The sequence below is a fragment of the Balaenoptera musculus genome, chromosome 12 (assembly GCF_009873245.2).
Source record: "Balaenoptera musculus isolate JJ_BM4_2016_0621 chromosome 12, mBalMus1.pri.v3, whole genome shotgun sequence".
In the NCBI taxonomy this organism is placed as follows: Eukaryota; Metazoa; Chordata; class Mammalia; order Artiodactyla; family Balaenopteridae; genus Balaenoptera; species Balaenoptera musculus.
This window is the reverse complement of record NC_045796.1, coordinates 14,074,744-14,093,059: the sequence shown is the minus strand read 5'-3', so window position 1 is coordinate 14,093,059 and position 18,316 is coordinate 14,074,744. Positions and strand designations below refer to the sequence as shown.

The 18,316-nt window shown below is 36.5% G+C and overlaps 1 protein-coding gene across 1 annotated transcript; it reads left to right on the top strand.

Moving 5' to 3' along the window:
• The first annotated feature begins 574 nt into the window (after positions 1–574).
• LOC118905320 (vasoactive intestinal peptide) lies at positions 575–9,163 on the top strand. The gene is made up of 7 exons (XM_036871941.1): positions 575–750; positions 1,962–2,076; positions 3,909–4,031; positions 4,972–5,076; positions 5,849–5,980; positions 6,802–6,890; positions 8,317–9,163. Exons 2-6 carry the CDS (start codon positions 1,970–1,972, stop codon positions 6,845–6,847), a joined length of 513 nt encoding a protein of 170 aa, XP_036727836.1. The 5' UTR covers positions 575–750; positions 1,962–1,969; the 3' UTR covers positions 6,848–6,890; positions 8,317–9,163.
• Positions 9,164–18,316: the final 9,153 nt, after the last annotated feature.

Genomic DNA, 18,316 nt, shown 5'->3' with positions numbered 1-18,316 from the left:
CAGGGACTTGTTTCAATATAAAGAAAAAGTAGTAATAGAAAGAATATGGAAAATTATTTCTGGATGCTTTTAAAATTAGGATAGATCTCAAGAAAGATTAAGTCAGGATCTACATGAATAGTATAAAAATAAAAAGGCTTTAGGGCAATTGATGCCTTATAATAAAGGAGAATTATAATATGTCTGTAAGCATATGAGCCTAAGTATTTGTTGCTTTCTGCATCTGTTCCTGCACATAAAATTCTTATTTTCTGAAGGAATTCCAGTGGCCTTGGCCATAACACTAATCAGTCTTTTATTTCATTGCTACTCATTAGAGATTAAAATATTTCACATTAAGCTTGGTACCTTTTTTTGTTTAAAGAAAAGTAAATTTCCTCTTTATAGCTTACATCTTGAAGTTACTCACTATAAATTTATAAAAATCAGGCATAATGACAATTTAATAAGAACTTCAAGTCCTATTCATCCCATGAGAGTACTACTGTGACGTCTTTCAGAGAGCTTTGTGATTGCTCAGCCCTACGCCTAAGCCCTATAAAATGATGGGCTTTGAAATGCTGGTCAGGGTAGAGTGAAAAGCAGTTGCTGGCAACAGTAGCCAACCCTCGGCCAGTACCAAGTTCTGGTTCAGCTCTAAGGGCAAGAGCACCGGTGGAGACTTTGTCGGCCTCACGGGACTTCAGCACCTGAGACAGCTCTAATATTCTCCTTGGAACAGAAAGCTCCCAAGGAACACTACTCAACAAGGTAAGTGAAAACTTTACCTTTCTTCTTTTTTTTCTCCCCCTGCCTCTGGAACTTTTCTCAGGATATACTGAGTTTTTCTTTCTCTTGAAAAAGAATTTTACAGTGTTCCTCCTTTACAACAACAAAAATACAGGTTTCTAAGTCACCTGGTAAGTATAGAAATGCCTCAACTTCCCACATATGAATGGGTTTTCTGAATTCTTTAGTCGGAAAATGCTTTACCCTGCTTTTTCTTTTACTCAATGCCCCTTTAAAAATAATGTGTTAAAGTAGGGTTTTGTTTTGGTTTTTTTTGGCTTGTATATAAATTTTTGACTGAAGGTTGAGTGGGTACATTTGTTTTGGAAGTTTCAACTTGTTTTTTAGTGCTGTTCTTTCTATTTCATATGTTAGTTATGTGAACTTAAAAAGCATTTATTTTCCTCTTTAAATTTAAGTGCTGTGAGTTTTACAGACAGCACAAGAAACAGACATCAAACTCCTAAATTTCTATTTAGAAACCATTTAGAAATGAAATGTGTAAGTGTATTAGATGTAAAAACATACAGGCTTTGTATTTAATATATTTTTCCTTTTATGGCAAAAATTATTTCAGTGGTAATATGTGGTTCAATGATTTTTTTGGTATTAATTTTCACTACTAATTGAGTTAGTTTGTTCAAAACCAAACTCTTTAAGGAGATTAAGCTCCATGTTAATTGTAACATCTACAATTGAAAGAAGAAAAAATGTATATACAAAATAATTTTATAAGGATATGTATATACATATATACATACATTATTAAATAGATGACGCTCCAGTTTTATATTAATCAGATACTAAAAACTTAGAGTGAAAGAAGAAACTTTAGTTTCTTGAAGTTGTTTCCTTAGTTAGAAAAAATACTAAACATGGATGTTACAACTCTGTTATAAGAAAATTGTCCCTATAGTTACTTCCAGTACTATAAAAGTATTGCATTCAATATATGCTTGTGCCTAGTGAGAGGCAGCAGTTGAAAAAGATCCTAATTTTTATTCAAACACCATTCACACACACAAAAACCTTTTTGATTTAAAAAGTAATCATATTGCAGTTTAACTCTTTCTGATGAAAATTACTTTTTCTAAACTCTGCAAGAGCCTTAAGATGTTACTGCTAGACACTCAGAATTACCTTGCTGGAACATCTGTGGTTGGAAAAGCTGATGTGATTCTCTCCCTTTTGAGGTACAGAGATGGAAACGAGAAGCAAGCCCCAGCTCCTCGTGTTCCTGACACTTTTCAGCGTGCTTTTCTCGCAGACCTTGGCATGGCCTCTTTTTGGAGCACCATCTGCTCTAAGGTAGGTTCTCTTTCAATTCAGACAGTTGAACATTCCTTCTCCATGTAAATGGGAATTTCCTATGTGTTATTTTGGACAGCTCAATTAAAAAAATTATGTATTAGTTATTTAAATCTGTTGGTTGACATGTTAAGCAAGTTTTTTCAACTTCAGGTCAACATGATTATTCTGAGTCTTGGAATTCACTCTCAGGGCCAGAGAGACAGTGTCAATGACTAGTTTTATGGGTAGGGTGGATCACACTTCCGAGCAAGGCAGAAGGAGGGTTTGACTTTCCTTTCATTCAAAACCAGTTTTAGATGCGTAATGAGCTATTCTCCATTGTCATCTCAGTTCAGTTTAGTTTCTGTTGGAAAAACAGGTGTCTAGTTGCCTACCTCATTTTAGTTCATTTTCAAGATCAGTCAGCAAATAATCATAAGATGAGTAGTTGATTAGTGGAATATGCATAAAATCATGTTGGACAGACTAGGCAGAATCAATTTGTCAATATTAAAAATTGTGGGATAATTGACCTACTGAGACACCCTCCCCCAATGAATGAATTTTAAGGGACTTGGTTTTTATCATAATTCCTTAGTTTTACTGCTCTCTATGTTGTGTTTCATATTTCAAGTTCATACAGTATAATACAACTCATCTTTAAAGCTTTATCTGAAATAAATTTATGCTAAGGAAGGAAACAGTAAATGGAAACTACATTAGTTTCCTTCCAGTTTACAGGGACTACTATATCTAAGGACAAATAATCACTTCTTTGCTTATTTTCTTATTCCTAATTCTTTGTTCAAGGTAGGCTTATGCTCGATAGAGTAAATAATCTCTTAGCTGTTAGTGGTTCTCTGTGAAATCTGTTTAAAGCCAGATCATATGTTGCTTTGATAATTAAATAGAATGAGTCTATCTGAATGGTTATATCACAAGAGATGAATGATCTCAAGAATGCCAAAGTTTGCATTGATTGCTAGGCTTCATCCTCAAAGAGGGCTGCTTGCTACTGTCTGCCAGCTGCTGCCTCACCAAAAAATACACAAGTGCCCAGCAGGTGACACACTCTTTAGAAGTTTACCCCAACAGTGAAAATATGCACACACATAATTTTAACAGTGTGCTGGTGTTCAAAATGTGCATGCATACACAAGTATGGTCATATTCCATGTATAGGCATGTCTATGCTTAGTCTTCCAGTAAAGTATTGCATATCCCTTATTAAAATTGTGTTACTACATAAGATTTGAAACAAAAAAGCTCGACAAAATTCATTGAATTTGAGTAACTATTCAGAGATAGAGAAAGTCTTTGGACTTGGTCAATACATAGAAATACATCACACCAAGGTGAATCTTTGAAGCAAAGTTTAGGGACTTAGAGAAAGAAAAATAGTTAATACTCAACTCTTGAGAGATGTTGAGACAAGTAATACTGACCATCAACAAATACATGAATTGCTCCCAATTTTCATATTGAATATAAAAAATTTTCCAAAGTTTCTATTTTGTATAAAATCTTTCTACCTGTGAACTTTGCAAAGTGAAGCTATTGCCAAGGAAGTGTACTTTGCTTCATGCTCTGAAAGACTGAACTAAGCAGCTCTTCTGGTACATAAAGCCTGTAAAAGTTGTATGGCATGTATTTTATGGGATAAACAAAACTTCCACTATTTATACTCTCGTAAACCATAGAAGCCATTAAATCAATTATGCTATCCATATATTGTGAATGGGTGATATATCCTAAGATTTTGAATAACTTATTTCAAATGTTTGTAAAACCATAGGCACTAGCTTCCGAGAAAGGAATGTATTATACTTTACAGTATTTTCTCCTAACAGGGTGGGTGACAGAATACCTTTTGAAGGAGCAAATGAACCTGATCAAATTTCATTAAAAGCAGACACTGACATTTTACAAAATGCATTAGCTGAAAATGACACACCTTATTATGATGTATCCAGGTGAGTTCATTTTTATTGTATTTTATTTTAGAAAATGCTTTTTTGAAATCTAAATATTTTGTTTTTGTGTCACCATGAAGCTACTCTCATAGCATAGCATTACAAGTTTCCATGTGTCATGGCTTCATTCAGCCTGATTTATTGAAGCTCTTGCTGCTGTACATGATTTTCATGTAGAGAGGTTGTAACAGGCCAGGCTGAGCAACTCATCCACTTATATTCTGTTGCATAAATTTTTCACAGCAGAAGATGTGCCTATTCTTGTAAAACTATAGCATTTATAGCATTCAAGAGTTTCACCTCTATGTAAAGAAAAGGTGTCTAATAATAAAAGCTATGCATTTCACGGAACCATTTGTCCAGAGCAGCATTCCCGTGTAGACAGGGTAACTCTATACAAAAGACAAAGCAAAAACCATTTCTCATTTGGATGGAAAATTTGCTTGATAGGCTCTATGATCCTTTCTATCTTAAGAGATTTTGTTTCCAAATATTTTGGCAGAAGAAATAGCAAAAGGCATAAGAGGATTTTTTGCTAAAATCAGGATAATTTCCCTTTGCATATATCTTTATTCAGAATAGAAGAAATAAAGCACCATAAATAAATAGAAACTAAATATATTTTCCCACCAGTATTTCTTAGAAGGGAATTAGTTTTATAGGTTCTACCAGAGAATATTATTTTAATATTGAGATATGCTTCTAAAAAAGCTAATTTCTTTAATTTTTCAAACTGTTGGGCTGGAAATATAGATATAAGTCATTAGAATAAGTCGATAGATTATATTGTTTATTGGGTTGTTAGAAAACCTCCTTTTGGATTTAAGTTTACATGAGGAGCTTTCAAATAAGCTGATGTTTCTTTTATATCTAATGAGCCAAAATAATATTTTAGCAAACTATTTACAAAATAATGACTATCCTTTCTTCCTTGTTTCAGAAATGTCAGACATGCTGATGGAGTTTTCACCAGTGACTATAGTAGACTCTTAAGTCAACTTTCTGCCAAAAAGTACCTTGAGTCCCTTATTGGAAAACGAATTAGGTAAAGAGAATTTATTATTTTTTAAAAACATGTTATGATTATTAAATTTGACAATTATATTTTTACTGTAAACAACTTACTTACTTTATTCGAAATGGATAACTCTTGATAATGTTTAATTTAGTTATCAAATAATTTATATTCTTCAATAAAATATACCAGGCCCATGGATTAAGAAAAGAAGTTTTCCTGGTAATATCATACTCATTGGCTCCAGATACACTTGTTTTTCTTAAATAATAATCATTTATAAATCTGCAAACAAACTGAACTAGACACAGTAAAAAATAAATAAGACATAGTACAAACTGAAGCAAATTTTAAGGTTAACCTTAGTGTTTGTGTTTTACTTCCTGCTCAAAGCAAACATTGGAAGATTCTGTCTTTAAATGGCCAATAAGTGAATATGTAGAAGGTACTACTCAGAGTGGCATAGCTTCATAAAGAAGCATTTGTTTTTTTAAAGAACTTTTCCTTCCAATGGCAGGACACAACTTCAAGTATTCCCCACTTTTTTTTTTTTTGATAAATTATTTGCTCAGTTAGGACAGAATGTGTCTAAAGGCACTCCCAGTAAAGGCCAAAGTATGTTGGATTATTCCTTGCTCCCCTATCCTTAGGCTTAGATGCATTTTTCTTTCAGTCTTTTTGTGATAGAAAATGAGTTGGGTGTTGGAATTCCTTTTTATCTGACTCCAAGAAATTCAGACCTTTGGTACCTTTATCATTTCTTGTTAAAATTATTTGGTTTCCTTATTCTCTCGTTTCTTAGCAATAGCATCTCAGAAGACCAGGGACCAATCAAACGCCACTCAGATGCAGTCTTCACTGACAACTATACCCGCCTTCGAAAACAAATGGCTGTAAAGAAATACTTGAACTCAATTCTAAATGGAAAGCGGAGGTAAAGAAACAGAGAACTTGCTAAAATGATAAATTGTAAATGACTTTCAAAATAGAAGCTGCATATGGAGATGTCTCTCTCTCTCTAGCTCTGAAGCAGTAATTCTCAACCTTGGCTAACATTAGACTACCCTGGAGAATTTTAAAAATACTGATGTCTGAGCCTAACCCAAGACCAAGTGCCAGGAAATTAGTGGTTCTAGGGATGCAGCTCTAGACCTTGGTATTTTTTAAGAGTTCCCCAGTTGATTCTACTGTGCTTCCAGGGTTAAAAATGATGACTGTAGAGACATCTAGTCTGAGTCTGGGAACAGGTTTTATCAAAAGTGCTGATTTTTAAAACGTGTAAAGGGCAGTCAACTAGCAATTTGGTACCACATGGAATTCCCTTTACCTGCATATTTAATATCTGCATTTTACCGGATTAAACCATGAATTATTTTGTCTTCTCAGATTCAGTAAAACCTATGTCTCTCCGTGGTGTGTAAATATCGGAGCACAATATATAGGACATGTGGTACTCTCTCTTTTTATTCCAATTATTTTTGTTTAGATGGTGAATATGAAGGACAATTCTGTTTGGGTGAAATCAGGCAAGATGACTCTTTTTGCCCACCAGATTATAATTCTGTAAGAAAACTTTTAGACACTTGAAGATTGAAGAACCATTCATAGGTAATGACTCACCTGAGGGAGAATTGTTTAGCTCCTAGTGCACTTTACAGAGCACCTAGAACAACCTGGGTCACACATCACCTCTCCTTTAGAAGCTTTCTCATCCAAGAGCCTTAACATGCACGATTCTCTCTTTCTGGTCTGCAGCAGTGAGGGAGAATCTCCTAACTTTCTCGAAGAGATAGAAAAATGATGAAAAAGTTCTTTGGAGCAAAGCTGCTGACAGCTTCCCAGTGGTGAGTATCACTGTGTGTTATTATATTCTAGCAGCAATCATCTAACTATTTAAGTAGCTAAGAGTCACTTGGTAAAAAACATCTTAGAGTTCTCTCAGTGAGATCTCATCTAAGAAGGACACTTCTACCTGAAGTGGACCCCAGCTTAGTAAACAGCTTGAAACTATTCATGCAGTGTTCTGCTAGCATGAAAGAGAAAGCTCACAATGAGTAAACAGTTTGGTATCTCCTAGCTTACACAGACTCATTCCTATCCTTCTGATGAGATATGAAAAAAGGAGGCTGACTCACACTAATGAGAAAAACTGGCTTTCTCTTTGATAGTCAAGCCATGCTGCTTCTATTAATTTAAGGTCTAGTCCCATGATCGACTGTTAGCGTCTCATTTAATTTAAGTATAAGGAAATAACATAAAATTGCAGCGTGGCTCATTATTGTGAAAATACCAAGACAGACTGGCTCTCACTGTGTTTCTTAAAACATAGTAAACTTCATGCAGTGAAAGTCAAATATAGCTTATTTAACCTATGAAGTGAGTGTAGGTACAACGACTCTAATAATATTCACTGTAAAATATTTTTTGAGTAGAGAAAACACGAATAGATTTTATCCTTTGTTAAGTGATAAGGTTGTTAGCAAAATTGTTTTTATGTGAACATGGACACAAGGCATATTTCTTTCCTGAGTTACATTACTGTTTACATTAGCTCATAAAATATTTTTATAATGCTTGGTAAGCCTTTAAAGAAATTTTATAGCATCACTATATCAGGTTGTCAAAAATTTCTCTAAAGGACTCCAAATAAATACTTTTGGTTTTGTGGATCCTATGGTTTCTGTAACACCTGCTCAACTCTGCTACTGTCACATGAGAGATACCTGTAAGAGAGATACATGGTCAGGGGTGCTATATGTGCCTATTCCTCACCATGCATAGACATTTCAGAGAAACAAATTCCTCAGAGGCTCAAAAAAGAAAGCAAGTTACATATAGCTTCTCGAAAAAATGTTTATAAAAATAAGGCTTTTCTAATAAATTAAGAAATACAATAGGCACTACAATATAAAGGAGGATTAATTACTCTGTCTTTTTATGAGTTTCCATCCTCCATTCTTTGCTTTTTTGAATGGGTGACATTGGACAAATTCTTTTAACAGGAAGTTTTGTTGGTCAACCAGTTGTGAAAAGTACAAATGGGTAATTATTTATGACTAATTAGAGAACCCTTTCACATTCTGGCTTCCTTTCCAACAATAAGTCCTTTGGAAGATTCCCTCTTGATATCCCAAAACGTGATCCCCTCTCAAAAGCTGCTGATGAGGGGCAAGGACAAATATTTATCAAATGAGTGGAGAAGTAAATGAAAGTAAGAGGCTGTAAATAAAAATGTTTTTATGCTTAAATCACCATTTCTTTCTTTTTCAGAATTCTTGAAGGAAAACGATAAGCAAAGTCATCCTATTTTGAGTTCTACATAAGTAATTCAAGAAAACAACTTCAATATCAAAACCAAATAAAATATGTTGTGTTGTGAATGTTGTGATTTATTTTACTTAGATGTAATAACTGTGATGTTTACATTGTAAATATTATTTGTGAGTTCTAAAATTTGTCTTTAACTCATGAGAATCCTGTGATTTCATATGCTGTGTATCCTTTCAAACAAAAATATATTTAATGATAAGTAAATACTAAGTTACTTCCAATTATATGAGGCTTTTTGGAAGGGTAGTAATAGAGCAAAATTGATGTGTTTATTTATAGGACATACTTAACTATTCAAAAGAGTGGAGCAGATAATCAGCACATCTAAATTTGAATGTCGAGCAGATAGGATGCTGTGTTAAATAAACTTCAGAGTGTCTAAGAGAATACCAAAAACAAAGAGACATTCTTCAAAAAAGATTTTCAGAAAATGTTGTGGGTTTCCGCATTCTTAGGCAGCATTCATTTTGAATGAGATTTTTACATCTCTCAATTTTGGATCTCTTATTGCCAAAAACTCTCTTCTGATCGAATGTTTCAGTTAAGGAGAATGGCCTCTACTTCTGACACTGGACTTTTCCTTTATGCTTGTGTTAAGTATGTGTAACATGTAAACTGAAAGGAACATTTGTTTTTCAGTGATAAATATTTTTTCCATAATCTCTCAAATAATGCTTAGGTCATATCAGCTTTCTTCAGTGAAAGCACTTTTGGAGAAACAACTATTTTTCCAAAATGATTGTAAGAAATTAAATATAGAAAATAAAGACCTTTGGTTATCATTGCATACACTTTCTATTGTTTTGATTCTTTTAAACGATGCAGCAGTAATTCATTTTAGCTCTAAGTTTCCAGGAACTAGATAGTTTTTGTGATGTTTGAGGTAGGATTATGTTTGATTTTGGGTGTGTCCTAAAATAACTGTGACTTAAATAAGAGAGAAATTACTTTCTCATACAAGGCCAGAAGTAAAATGTCAAGGGTCAGTATGATGGTTCTGCTCCATGAAGTCCTCAGTAATCTAAACCCCTTACAGCTCACCCCTCATTTCCTAGGACATGGCTCTTTTCCTCATGATCCAAAATTGAAGCTAGAGATCCAGCCATCATACCCACATTTCAGGCAGCAGGATGGAGGAAGGGGCATGGAAGAAAAGGGAGCAAAGAGTACATGCTGGTTCTCTCTTAACTGATATCTTACTTGAGTATAATAGAGTTTTATGGTCACAGTCATTTGCAAAAGAGGCTGGGAATTTTTTTTTTCTGGATGGTCATGTGCTCAGCAAAAAACTGGGGTTCTATGAATATAAAACAAGGAAAGAAGAGATTCATGCAGGGATTTTTGAAAATCTCAGGCTATGCATCTTAAATTCTCACCAAAAAAGCTTAACGAAATGACAAGGAAAGTGAGTTCAGGTAGACCCTAACTATTAATGACGAATCATCATCACAGGCAAAACTTTGCTTGGTTTCATTTGCTAGAATTAGAACAAATGACTATATAAGGAGAGACTAATCTAGAACTACTAGTAATTGTAAAACAGTTTACACAAGTTGAAGTGAATTGGACTAAGTTTACCTTTTGTTCATATCTGAGTCTACAAATTATTAGATCTTTGTTAAATGACTTTTCTATGCAAATCATTGCAGTGAAAACAGAAAACGTCTAGATGTTATTTGCACACAAGGAGCTTATAAAGATCAAATGGGGGCATAATTGTAGTGCAATTTGAATGTGAATCTAAAGAGTTTTAATTTTATCTTATTAATGGCAATATTTTCAACTGATTTCCTATTCCTTCAAGAAACATTTGTTGAATGACTATGATGTACTAGGTGGATATCTGAGAGAGGAGTGTGCTGGGCATAGGCAAGAGCAGGTTCAAGTGAGGGAACAGTCCTGACACGTCTGCGGGATTTAAAAGCACAAGACAGTAAGATCACCCAGGGACTGAATGAGGCTAGAGAAGAATCTCAACACCTGACCCCTGGGTGTATTCATTCACTCAGGCTCCCATAACAAAGCACCACACATGGAGAGCCTTAAGCAATAGAAATGGATTGTTTCACAATTCCAGAGGCTAAAAGTCTTAGATCAAGGTGTCAGCGGGGTTGGTTCCTTCTAAACACTGTGAAGGAGAATTGGCTCCTCTTCCCTGGCCTCTGGTGGTTTGCTGGCAATTTCTGGCTTGTGGAAGCATTACCTCAATCTCTGTCTTGATCTTCACATGGTGTTCTCCCTTTGTGTTGTGTGTCTCCAAATTTCCCCTTTTTTTTATGAGGTCACCAGTCATATTGGATTAGAATCCTTCCTAATGACCTCATTTTAACCTGGCTACTTCTGTAGAAACCCTGTCTCCAAATAACGTCACATTCTGAGGTACCAGGGATTAGGACTCCAACATGTGGATTTTGGGGGACTCAATTCAACCCATAACACTGAGGCATGCCAACATTAATAGGCTGAGGTGTTGAGGAAAAAATGAGGTAAAAAGGACTGAAAAGAGAAGCTAGTGAAATAGGAAAAAAAAAAGGAAAGTGTGTAAATCTGGAAAACAAGTGAAGAAAGCCCTTCAAGGAAGAAGGCATCCTTAACAGATTTAAATGCTGCTGTTATGCAAAATAAGATTCATTTATTGATTTCTTGAGCAAGTATTTATAAGGAATCTACTATATGCCCAGTACTGTTCTAGGTCTGATGATATAAGAGTGAACAAAACAGATGCAAATTCCTGCCCCCATGGAGCTTACATTCTATTGAGTGAAACAAACTAAATAGATAAACCAAATGGGTAAGTAAAACACATATTATGTTAGAAAATGATTGTGATAAGGAGAAAAATTAATGCAGGGAAAGAGGATACGAAGTGTTCAAAAAGAAGTTTAAACTTTTAGAGGGGGTTCCCAGAGAAGGTCTCACAAAAAGGTGAATTTGAGACAAGCCCTGAGAGAAGTGAGGAAATCAGCTGTGAGTCTCTATGGGAAGATTATTCTAAATAGAGGGAATTCCAGATGCAAAAGTCCCGGGGTATATATGTCAATCTCAGTCTTCCAAATTATCCCTCCCCCTCCTTTACCCCCTGGTAACCATAAATTTATTTTCTACATCTGTAACTCTATTTTGGTTTTGTAGATAAGTTCATTTGTACTCTTTTTGTTTTTTTTAAGATTCCACATATAAGCAATATCATATGATATTTGTCTTTTTATCACAGGGAACTCTACTCAAGACTCTGTAATGGCCTATATGGGAAAAGAATGTAAAAAAGAGTGGACATATGTATATGTATAACAGATTCACTTTGATGTACACCTGAAACCAAAACAACATTGTAAATCAACTGTACTCCACTTTAAAAAAAAAAAAAAGCCCTGGGGTGGGGCAATCCTAACATTGTGAGGAGCAGACAGGAGACCAGTTTGGCAGAAGTGGACAGAATGATTAAGAGAAGATGTAAGAGAGAAAGAGAGGTTATGAGGAACCAGGCCAAATAAGACATTATAGGTCATAGCAAAACTTTGGCTTTTATTTTGAATGAGATGGGAAGCCATTGAAAGAATTGATTGTCACCAGTGACCTTCACAATAATCGTCCTGGTCCAGCGATGTGGGTGAAAGCCAGGTCAGAATGGGCCCAAGAGAATGGGGAGGGAGGGGTCTATACTGTGAATATCTACAACTCCTAGAGTTGTTTTCCTGCATTGAGGAGCAAAGAAAAGAGGAGGGAGCTGGTGGGGAAAAAAAGAGGTCAAATAATTTGTTTTTATGTGGAAGAAATATCAAGAGCATGTTTGCATGCTAAAGGGAAAGATCCAACAAAGGGAAATCTGGTGATGCTGTAGGTAAAGGGAGATTGTGCTTGAGAGATATCCTTGAGAAGAGAAATTGGATGGTACACAGTAGACATTGACATTTGCATGGCACAAATACTCTTCAACAAAAGCAACAGGCACAGTGTTTGGGTCAAAGGCAGATGAGTGAACAGATGAAGTGATAGAAGCTTATGGAATGCCTCTTTTGATTACATCTTTTCTTTCAGAGAAATAGCTGAGAGTAAGAATAAGTGAGGAGATGTTGGAGATGTGAGAAAAGTATATATATATGACAGAGTTTACCAGATGAGTGGGAAAATAAATGAAGTAGGAAAAATATTTTTCTAACCTGAAGAATTCAGTGATGAATGAGGTGATTTAGAAATAGGGGTCACTTAACTAAGTCCAAGGTTATTTTTTATTATTTTGAAAGTTTAATGAAAGTTAAGGAGCTTTTCCCAAAAAACATGCACGTATTATTTTTTTGTGCTCTCAGAGAATTCCCTGAACCTTACATGCCTGTGCATGGAATTTTAGAACGTTCCTTGATTAGTCCTTAAGAAGCCTTACTCTAGTGGTCAAGTACAGAGTGCAGTCACTGCAGATGGGGAAATGGGGCACAGCTCACTAACGTCATCCAAAAGTGAGATGAAAAGGATTCGGACTAGACTGGTGGGAATGAGAAAGGAAAGGAAATTGTAGAGATAGCTAACACATATCGCAGGGACTTCTCTGGGGACTTCACATTGTTAAATCATATCAAGTCTAGGAGGCCTGTATTATTCTTCAGCCTGTTTTTCAGATGAGGGAGCTAAAGCACAAAGTAGATAACAGACTCCTAGCCCTGGAAGCTCATGTGGAAATATTCCATGCAGTCCCCTAATGGATCTTACTTAAGACCCCGGAAAGACTAAGTGACCTTCCAAACATAGCATAATTATGTAGCGGCAGAGCAGGGAGTAGGACGCAGATGCTTTCTTCATCTTACTCTCTTTCACACCCAGTGCTGAAATTGGCAAAATTCAATGCATAGTGCATGGATTCCCTTGAAGCCTCCCCCAGCCTCAGTCCCATCTCTATAGAGGCTGCTCCGCCCTCTTAGAGCATATCAGAGGCCAGCCAGAGCGCTCACCTCGCCAGCCAGGCTTTTCCAGACACCGTACCCTGCCTCTCTTCTCATGCTCAAGAAGCGTGGAGGATACCCCACGCCTCTTAAGTTTTAGCAGCGATGCCGGATTGCAGCTTTTCAAATCTCATCCTTTCCATGGGGGTGGAGCACTGTCTCGCTTTATGGTTTCATCCTGCCGGGGTCTCCTGTGTACTCAGATTTTCCTTATCTCTTGCCTTTCAGAAGTCTAGCCCTGAAACCCAGCCTCAGCTAGTTCTTGGGCTGTTCTTTGTTGAAACTTTCCCGGAACTGCGCTGCACTTTTCCTTACCTCATCTTGAACGTATGTGGTGATGTCTCAGATGGGCCTTGTCTGTGAACATTGCCTTTGCCCCTCTTTTCCCTTCTGCGTCCCAGCTGTCTTTTTGGAACTAGATCTCTATCTGGAATTGGACAGAACTTGCTACGGGTCACAAGGACTTCATTAGCGATTGCTAGTCCCATTCTGAGCAGCCGATGCTGTTTTCTTCCCCCACGACAGTCTCACTGCCCAGTTGTTCCCTCCCTCCAACTTGTTCTCTCTTTACTCCCTGCATGTTCTGTGCCATTGCACACTAATGCTTTCCTGTGTAGTTACGTGGAGCTGAAATCACTGGGGGTTCTGGGTTTGGCTGTGTTTTGAAGGATAGCCCAGGATAGAAAATGCCTACCATTTAATAGATCAGCCTATTGTTCCTGAAATGATACAAATGGCTTTTATAGCAATAATTTCTAAAATGACCATCTCTAAAGAAGTTGCCTCTTGATTTAAAAAGGACTTGTTTTAGTATATTACACAATGTTGGTTTTAGCGCTTGGTCATTGCACGGAGTTTTTTCTGTGGCTTTGATGCTGGTGACTGACTCAGGGAAAAGAGGAACTTTCATTTTTATCCTGGCTTACATTTTTTTTTAAAATTTATTTGTTTTATTTATTTATTTTTGGCTGCATTGGATCTTCGTTGCTGCGCGCAGGCTTTCTCTAGTTGCGGCGAGCGGGGGCTACTCTTCACTGCAGTGTGTGGGCTTCTCATTCCAGTGGCTTCTCTTGTTGCAGAGCATGGGCTGTAGGTGCGCGGGCTTCAGTAGTTGTGGCTTGCAGGGTCAGCAGTTGTGGCTCGCGGGCTCTAGAACGCAGGCTCGGTAGTTGTGGTGCACGGGCTTAGTTTCTCCATGGTATGTGGGTTCTTCCAGGGATGGAACCTGTGTCCCCTGCATTGGCAGGAGGATTCTTAACCGCTGTGCCACCAGGGAAGCCCCCTGGCTTACATTTATAAATTAATGTTGCTAATGCACAATTAGCAACACAATACATTTTTTCAATTGAATTACATCTTAAGGCACCTGCAGTACAAAGTTACTAGCAAATAACTTATTTTTTGGTTTACTCTGTGGTGGAATATTTTTTGAAATATAACCTGACATGTTAATATTTCATATTCCATAGATTAAATCTTCCACATCATTGTGGTAGGAAACCTTTACAGATGTCCATGTCTTGGAAACAACCTAAATGTCCACTGTCAGATGAGTGAATAAAGAAGATGTGGTACATATATACAAAGGATTACTCAGCCATAAAAAGGAACAAAATTGGTTCATTTGTAGAGATGTGGATGGACCTAGAGTCTGTCATACAGAGTGAAGTAAGTCAGAAAGAGAAAGACAAATACCATATGATATCCCTTATATGTGGAATCTAAAATATGACACAAATGAACTTATCTATGAAACAGAAATAGACTCACAGACATAGAGAACAGACCTGTGGTTGCCAAGGGGGAGGGAGGGTGGGGGAGGGATGGACTGGGAGTTTGGGATTAGCAGATGCAAAGTATTATATATAGAATGGATAAAAAACAAGGTCCTACTGTATAGCACAGGGAAGTATGTTCAGTATCCTGTGATAAACCATAATGGAAAAGAATATGAAAAAGAATATTATATTCAGAAAAAGAATATATATATATATAACTGAATCACTTTGCTGTACAGTAGAAATTAATAAAATATTGTAAATCAACTATACTTCAATGAAATTCTTTTAACATCTTTATTGGAGTATAATTGCTTTACAATGGTGTGTTAGTTTCTGCTGTATAACAAAGTGAATCAGCTATACATATACATATATCCCCATATCCTCTCCCTCTTGCGTCTCCCTCCCACCCTCCCTATCCCACTCCTCTAGGTGGTCACAAAGCACCAAGCTGATCTCCCTGTGCTATGCAGCTGCTTCCCACTAGCTATCTATTTTACATTTGGTAGTGTATATATGTCAATGCCACTGTCTCACTTCGTCTCAGCTTACCCTTCCCCCTCCCTGTGTCCTCAAGTCCATTCTCTACATCTGCATCTTTATTCCCCTCCTGCCCCTAGGTTCTTCAGAACTTTTTTTTTTTTAGATTCCATATATATGTGTTAGCATATAGTATTTGTTTTTCTCTTTCTGACTTACTTCACTCTGTATGACAGACTCTAGGTCCATCCACCTCACTACAAATAACTCAATTTCATTTCTTTTTATGGCGGAGTAATATAATACATTTTTTTAAAAAATAAAGATGTCCATGTCTTAATCCCTGAAACCTGTGAAGAGACTTTACAGATGTGATTAATATTAGGAACTTAAAATAGGAAGATTATCCTGGATTATTCAAGTAGCCCAATGTAATCACAAGCGTTCTTAAATGATGGAAGAGGAAGGCTGCAGAGTCGGAGAAGATGTGACAATAAAGCAGGGCTTGGAGTGACGTCATTTCTTCGAGTGGATCATGAGTCAGGGAATGCAGGCAGAATTTGAAGCTGGAAAAGCAAGGAAAGGATTCTCCCCTAGAGCTTCCGGAAGGAACAGAGCCCCACTGACACCTTGATATTAGCCTCGTAAGACCAGTTTTCAGACTTCTCACCTCCAGAACTATAAAATAATAAATAACACAAGTTTTAAGCCACCAGGTTTGTAACTTATAGCAGCGATAGGAAATGAATCCAATTGTCCTTCTCTAGTTACAGTAGAACTTGAATCGGGTATCCATTGCTTTAGGGAAGGTTAATACAGCAAACTACTGAAATCAAACATTTCTTTAGACTTTTAGGGTAATCTCAGGGAGAAAGGAGATGTCAAAACCTGAATTTGCTGAGTTAATCCTGAATTGACTAAGACAATTATGAATTAACTGAGATGATTTGTTTAAGTCTAATATAATAGGTGCTTGAGATAAAAATTTATTTCAGTTATAAAAAATAAAGTCATATTCTTATACACCTGAGTTCAACATGAGACTGAGATTAATGTCCCCTAAAATTATATTGGATATCATTCTTTAGAGAACTGAAATGAATATTTCATCTCTTCATTTGCCTTCAGTTGATACACACAAAATCTACCCACAAATGACACAATATTTCAAGAGTTTTTTAGGTTCAAGATGTTAAACTGAGCCTATGAACATGTTTCCCTTTGCTCCCCAAATACCATTCACTTAATAGGAAGAAATAGGAAGAGTAAAGAAATATTATTACATAGAGCAAAGATAAGAAAAAGAGAGCCATGAGTGGTCAGAGGTTGCAATACATTTTGGGGGAAGATGGGGAGGATTGAAGAGTGGATCCATGGAACAGTTAAAGGAACCTCAGAGGAACCAACATGGAGTCTGCAGCAGATGATTTGTCCTATAGACCAGCTCAGATGTACTTGTATTTTGGCAAATACAATGACTATCGTTCCCATGTGGAAATTCCTTCCTGGCATCTCTCAGAGAGTTTACACACTTTAACAAACGCTAAAGCCCAAGAAAAAAAATCAGTCAAGAAATGGGGAATGCAAGAATTAAAGTTTAGGGACTTCCCTGGTAGCGCAGTGGTTAAGAATCTGCCTGCCAATGCAGGGGACACTGGTTTGAGCCCTGGTCTGGGAAGATCCCACATGCCTCGGAGCACCTCAGCCTGTGTGCCACAACTACTGAGCCTGCACTCTAGAGCCTGCGAGCCACAACTATTGAAGCCCATGCGCCTAGAGCCCGTGCTCTGCAACAAGAGAAGCCACCGCAATGAGAAGCCCACGCACCGCAAGAAGAGAAGCCCCTGTTTGCCACAACTAGAGAACGCCTGTGCACAGCAACGAAGACCCAATGCGGCCAAAAATAAATAATAAATAAATAATTTTTTTAAAAAAAGAATTAAATTTTAAGAATCTACATAAAAATGTTACTTGTTTAAAGGAATTCACTTGTATTAATTTGCTAGGGCTGCCATAACAAAATGCTATAGGTTACATGGTTTAAATTTAATGTGTCTTTACGTGGTCTTCCCTCTGTGCATGCATATGTCTGTGTTCAAATTTCTCTTTATATAAGGATACCAGTCATATTGGATTAGGATGCTCCCTAATGACCTCATTTTAACTTAATTACCTCTTTAAAGACCCTATCTCCAAAGAGTTACATTCTATGGTACCGGGGGGTGGGGGGTAGGACTACAACATGTGAATTTTAGGAGAACATAATTCAGCTCATAGCACAACTAATGTCAAGTCAAAAGCAAGAGCAAGAAACACTGATGTGTGGAGTGCCTTTCTTATAATGTTGTTGATATTAGGAAAAAACAATCTTTAAATATTATAGAAATGTATAATTTTGTCACAATATATCAGTACATAATAACAAACTATGCCTTTACTATTATGTTTTTGTTATAGAAAACCTCTGAAACTTTTAGTGTGATCTTATCCTAGGAAAATCTTCACTTTTGTTATGATTATTCATTATTATTTTAGAAATAATAATTCATTATTATTTTAGAAATATGTAAATAAAGTATGTGAAAAATATGTAACAAATTACTTGGGGAATTCCTGAGAATTGCTACCAGTTCTGATTGATCTTTCCTGTATACCAAAGATTAATATTTGTCAGGAATTTGGAAACACTACAACTGAGGGCAAGATTGTGGAAGGGCCTGAACAGAAGGACATGTATAGAAAGTT